At 45.2% G+C, this 6,000-nt stretch overlaps 1 protein-coding gene across 1 annotated transcript in view; it reads right to left on the bottom strand.

Moving 5' to 3' along the window:
• The window catches only part of SLC2A4 (solute carrier family 2 member 4), a 49,328-nt gene extending 43,855 nt beyond the window's left edge, over positions 1-5,473 (bottom strand). Inside the window, exon 1 of the mRNA XM_081835721.1 lies at positions 5,059-5,473. Within this exon, the coding sequence (XP_081691847.1) occupies positions 5,059-5,103 (45 nt within the window). The 5' untranslated portion in view covers positions 5,104-5,473. The remainder of the gene's footprint in view (positions 1-5,058) is intronic.
• Positions 5,474-6,000: the final 527 nt, after the last annotated feature.

Below are 6,000 nucleotides of genomic sequence, written 5' to 3' on the forward strand. Positions count from 1 at the left end.
ATGGTAAACTCCTGGCAAACTTTGAATGAATCTTGAAATATAAAGAGAGTATGTAACATAATTTTCTTGATAAGAAGTGCTAAAAAAATAAAAATGAACTGTGTACAGATTAACAAAATGTTAAATGGTAAAATGAGAAGACTCGGAAGTTAGTGTTTAAGGTGTGTTTATGTTGTAATGTGTGTAGTGTGTCCTGTTTGTATTATATGTACTGTATTGTTGAAGTTAAATAGTATAAGTTATATGTGTCAACTAAAGTTAATTAATGTATAATAAAGGTATTAAAAAAGAAAGAAAAATAGCAAAAATGTACAAAACAGGCTCAAACATTTGTTGGAAATGTAAAGAAAAAGAAGGGACTTTTTATCATATGTGGTGGGAGTGTAGAGAAGTTAAAAAAAATGGGAAATGATATACAATAAATTAAAAAAAAATGTTTAAAATAACATTTGTAAAAAAAGACCCAGAAGAATTCCTGTTAGGGATTGTAGGACAAGACCTGCCGTGGAAAACAAAGAATTTATTTATGTATGCTACAACAGCGGCAAGAGTTTTAATAGCACAAGGATGGAAGAATGTGGAAATCCCGACAAAAGAAGAGTGGCAAGAAAAATGGATGAATTATGCAGAATTGGCCAAATTGACTTACAAATTGCGAGATAAGGATAATTGAGATAAGGATAATGGGAACTTTTTACAAACTATTTGAAAAGACAACAACACGAGCTGGACTCCTTGGCAGGTTTTGAAAAAACATGCACAAAATTATTGGTTAATAACATGATGGGTGGACATGTAAGGATATGTACCATTTTATAATATGCAGAGAAAATATGGGAAGAGAAATCAGGGAGGTGAGCTGCGGGAAGCCCTTGATGGGGTGGGGGAAAGAGAAAACATAACGTATGTGATTATATGGTGGAAATTGATCAATAAAAAATATTTACAAATGAAAAAAAGAAAGAAAAGAAAGAAAGAAAGAGAGAGAGAGAGAAAGAAAGAAAGAGAGAGAGAGAGAGAAAGAAAGAGAGAGAGAGAGAGAGAGAAAGAAAGAAAGAAAGAAAGAGAAAGAAAGAGAGAGAGAGAGAAAGAAAGAAAGAAAGAAAGAAAGAGAGAGAGAGAGAGAGAAAGAGAGAGAGAGAGAGAGAAAGTAGGAAGAGAGAAAGAGAGAAAGAGAGAAAGAGAGAAAGAGAGAAAGAAAGATAGATAGATATGGGGCACTGTTTGTTGTCTGCATCAGCGTGGCAAGGCCGGAAAATCTCAATTGCAGCCCTCCAAAAATTTCTAACAGCCCTCAAGACTCTCCCAAGGCGACACACTTTCCTGCAAACATCTAACCCAAACCCTAAGTCCCTTTCATGTTTTTTCCCAGGCTGGGGTCACAGAATCATAGATCTGTACGCTTGCAAGGGACCCTGCAAGGTCATCCAGCCCAAGGCAGAAAACACACTCCATTTTTTGCCATTTGATTTTCCAAGTTATTACAAATCACAGCCAAATAAATTGATAACCATTTCCAAAACCAGCTCCCCATTTTCCTTATAAGTCCCAAGTTGAACCCGTGTCGCTGCTTATATTCTCCGGTTAACACCCCCCAGTATTTACCGATATTATTATTATTAGAATATATTTTAATTAATTGACTGTGTGGTTTTATGGACACTAGCCTGTTGTTAGTAGCCCGGCTTTGGCTTGGGAGGGCAGGATACAAATAAAATATATTATTAATGTTAATAATAATAATATTTGTGCATTCCTTCTCCTGCCTGTTTTGGTCTCTAGTCCTGTACACCAATGGCACCTGGCTTAGAAGGGAAAAGAGAGTTGAGCCCATGCAACTTAGGGCAAGTCTCTCTGTCTCTCTCTGAGCCTCAGTCCTTCTATCTGCAAAATGGGTGCAAGAGCGGCCTACTCCACAGGGTCATTTGAAGGTCAAGTTTTTGCAAGTTAGTAACGCAGGCGAGCTGAGGGTGTGTTGCGGCTTGACCTAAGAATTGCAGCAGCAAATGTAACGTTAGGGATGGGTTCGGTCGTGCTGCCTCCCATAAGAACACCCACAGCAATTAAAATTCCTAAATAGCTACTCAGGTTGGTTCGGGGATTATAATTACCGTGGTGGCTTGATGGCGTTTCTCTCAGCAGAACGGCATAATTGGGCAAGCACGGGGGAGAACGCTGAAGAAATCCAGCCGTTTGGGAACGGTTTTAATTATGCAAATTTTGCATCGTTTGCATACACAAATGCATGCTTTTCTCAAAATGTATACAACACTGGATGGTTAGAAAAAAGAAGGTCAGAATGAGAAAAAGGCAAAACAATAAACCTAGCCCTGGGGAAATAGCAAAAATGTCTGGGAAGTCAAAGGAACGATAGCTCAGTCGGTAGACTCTGAATCTTGGGGTTCCGGGTTCGAATCCCACGCTGGGCAAAAAGATTCCTGCAGAGCTGGGGGAATAGATGAGATGATGTGGGGCAGAGAGGGAGCCGCAGGGCTTTCAGGGACAACAGGAATATCAACTTCCCGCATTCCTACCGACCTTCAGCCTTGCACGCAGAAATATGAGGACTAGAATCTTGCTTTGAGGCCACAGTGATCCATGCGACGGTCATCTCCAGGCTTGACTACTGTAATTTGCTCTACGCGGGGCTGCCCTTGAAGCTGTCCCAGAAACTCAGCGGGTGCAGAATGCTGCAGTGAGGCTCCTCACGGCGTCTCTGCCATGGGAGCATATTCACCCAGTGCTCTACCAGTTGCACTGGTTCCCGGTGGAGTACAGGGTCAGGTTCAAGGTGCTGGTCTTGACCTTTAAAGCCCTTCACGGCCTAGGACCCTCGTACCTACGGGACCGCCTCTCCCGGTATGCCCCACGGAGAGCCTCAAGGTCCATAAATAGCAAAACCTTAGAGGTCCCGGGCCCTAAGGAAGTCAGATTAGCCTCAACCAGAGCCAGGGCTTTTTCAGCTCTGGCTCCGGCCCGGTGGAACGCTCTGCCTCATGAGACCAGGGCCCTGCAGCATCTGATTTCTTTCCGCAGGGCCTGTAAGACGGAGTTGTTCCGCCAGGCCTTTGGCTTGGAGCCAATTTGATTCCCTCCCTCCCTCTCTTTCTTTTTTCTTTTCCTTCTCCTCCTGTGAGGAGGCTACATTTTAATATTTTAATGTTTCAATATTTTAATGTTGTATTTTAATTTTGTTTTTAAGTTGTAATCATTCAACTTGTTTTTATTATTGCTTGTAAGCCGCTCTGAGCCCGGCCTTGGCTGGGGAGGGCGGGGTATAAATAAATTATTATTATTATTATTATTATTTTATTTTCATCTGGTCTGACTACAGCTCAGTGACAGAGCATCCAGCATTATTCCCTGCCCCAAACCCTGGAGAATTGTTGGCAGTCAATGCGGGCAACACTGAGATAGATCCAACTCAGCACACAACAGCTTTTTTGTGTCTCTGCGTTGCTCGTGTAAGCGAGCCAAGCTACACACAGAGCATAGCTCGGCTGCTGTGCTCGCTGCCGCGAGACGTAGCAATGGCATCAACTCGGATAGCATTAAAAGAAGGTAAAGTCTTGGAGCCACGATGTCTGTATTCTCGGAGGCAGCATGCTTCTCAAAGAATCACAGAATGGGGGAGTTGAAGGGGTTCCCCTAAGGACATCCAGTCCAGCCCCCTGGATTTGGGATTCGCAGCTAAATAACCCCTCTCAACGCCTTTTGCAAGGAATCAGAGTGCCGGTCTGGAGTAGTATAACGCAGCTTTTTGCATTCCCTCCTCGCGATCAAGGGATCCGGCCTGTGTTGGCGAAGGGGCACGATTCGCACTCAGACCCCGAGCACGCAAAACGAAATCCACTTGAAAGGAGCTGGGCCGGACACAGCTCCTTGCAACCTGGCACCCAAGCGCGGAGACTGTCCCCAAACAAAAGGAAGCATTCCCGCAATCCCTGCATTTCAGCGGGTTGGACTAGATGACCTTTGGGTGCTTTTCAACTCTACGATTATTTTTTTTTTATTCCTTCCAGGCCGCAATGGGTCACAACGGGTGTGCCCCAAAGAAGACAATCCATTACACGTCCCATAAAAAATATCCGGTTTCTCCACTGAGCGTTAAAAACTTTGCTAGCAAACACGGCTCGGTGGCTCGATTCCCGAAACTCCATGAGGTCTAGAAACCCACCATTTTGAAAACGTGAAAAACGCCTTGGGTTCTTTGCAAGAGGCCTGTGTTCTGCCCTCCCTCCTATGGGGCTCATCCATTCCTGGAACCCACAAGCCCTGTCATTCTTCTGTGTCTTCTAGGCGTGGTGATTCTGCGGAGAACAAGGCTCGGCTCAAAAGGCACTTTGCACATGCTCAGAGGCAATGTTTTCAGTGGAATGATACAGAAGCTCAAAAATCCCTAGAGGTGAAATCAGGGCCCAGTTCCCTTGCTGGCTGAAAACTAAGACTGCCTCTCTTCCCAGCTTAGAGGCCCGCCTTGCAGGGAGGTTGTTGGGCGGGTGAAAGCAAAACAAGGTGGAAAGGGAAGCTAAACGGATATTGCGATAAATCAGACCCAGACACTGCAAAGAACTTGTTTGTGCGAGGAGCACTTGCCATAGAATTACAGAGCTGTGGAGTCAGAAAGGGACACCGGAGGGTCATTCAAACCAACCCGCTGCGACGAACGCGTCAGCATCTATTCTGGAAGCGTCTGAGAGCTGCAATTGGGTGCAAAGCAACTTGGGGAGACGCCCCGCTGCAGACAGCGTGGCTTAACCTCTGAGTAAACATGACCCTCATTTCACAGTCACAGGGACACCCTGAACTAAGGGGTATAAATAGTTGCTTGCATGATCCGGCGTGAAACCCAACTCTTAATTTCAAGTCACAACTCGGAGGCATTTAAAGATACGTTGGTTGGCGATGCAATATTCTGAGGAACCCCAGAAAAAGCAACAACCCCCCAAAATGTGCTCCCCAAATCTATGGGTCTCCTTGAGCTTTGGGTCTCAGCACACGCACAGCACCCCACCACCCACTGTCTTCTTTTCTCCAGACCCCCAACCCAACACTTACCTCGTCCTCGTCCTCTCTCCGTATCTGCTGGAAACCGGCCGGCATCTCTCCGCCCGGGGCTGTGGCGAGTTCGAATCCGGATCGAGATGACACAGAGAGTCGTCTTCGCTTTCGCTTAAAGGCTGGCCCTTCTTCTTAGGGGAAATGAGTTTAGATCCAAAGTCAAGGTCAAGGCGGGGATTGGAGGTGGGGGGATAATAAGGATTGAAAATAAAAAAAGGGGGAGTCCGGAAATGTTCTGAGAGGAGGAAAGTAGGGAAGAGGGGAACAGGTGAAAGGAGGGAGAGAGGGAGAGAAAGAGAGAGGGGGAAGCAGGTGGAGAGAGAGGGAGAAAACAGGTGAAAAGAGAAAGAGAGAAACAGCTGAAAAAGAGAGAGGGGAAAGTTTGATGGAATAAGAGACGGATGAAGGGAAGGGAAGGGAAGGAAAGGAAGAAAGGAAGAAAGGAAGAAAGAAAGGAAGAAAGAAAGGGAGGAAAGAGAGAGAGTGAAGGACGGGCGGATGGAAGGAAGGAAGGAAGGAAGGAAGGAAGAAGAAAGAAAGAAAGAAAGAAAGAAAGGAAGGAAAGAGGGAGTGGACAGGTGGATGGAGGGAAGGAAAGAAAGAAAGAAGGAAGGAAAGAAGGAAAGAAAGAAAGAGAGTGAAGGACGGGCGGATGGAAGGAAGGAAGGAAAGGGAGGAAAGAAAGAGTGTGAAGGAGAGACGGATGGAGGGAAGGAAAGAAAGAATAAGGGAGTATAGAGTGTCAAGGAAGCAGAGGAAAGGTGAAATTGTGAGATAGAGGAATAATTCCAAAGAGAGGACAGAGGGGAGACGAGATGGGCAAGAGGGAAGAAAGAAAGAAAGAAAGAAAGAAAGAAAGAAAGAAAGAAAGTTGAGGGTCTTCGAAGAGCAGGGAAATCGGAGTAAGGAGGAGAGAGATGTAGAGAAGAGGGGAAGGAG

This window comes from Podarcis erhardii (genome assembly GCF_964252035.2).
Source record: "Podarcis erhardii genome assembly, chromosome: 13".
Taxonomy (NCBI): domain Eukaryota; kingdom Metazoa; phylum Chordata; class Lepidosauria; order Squamata; family Lacertidae; genus Podarcis; species Podarcis erhardii.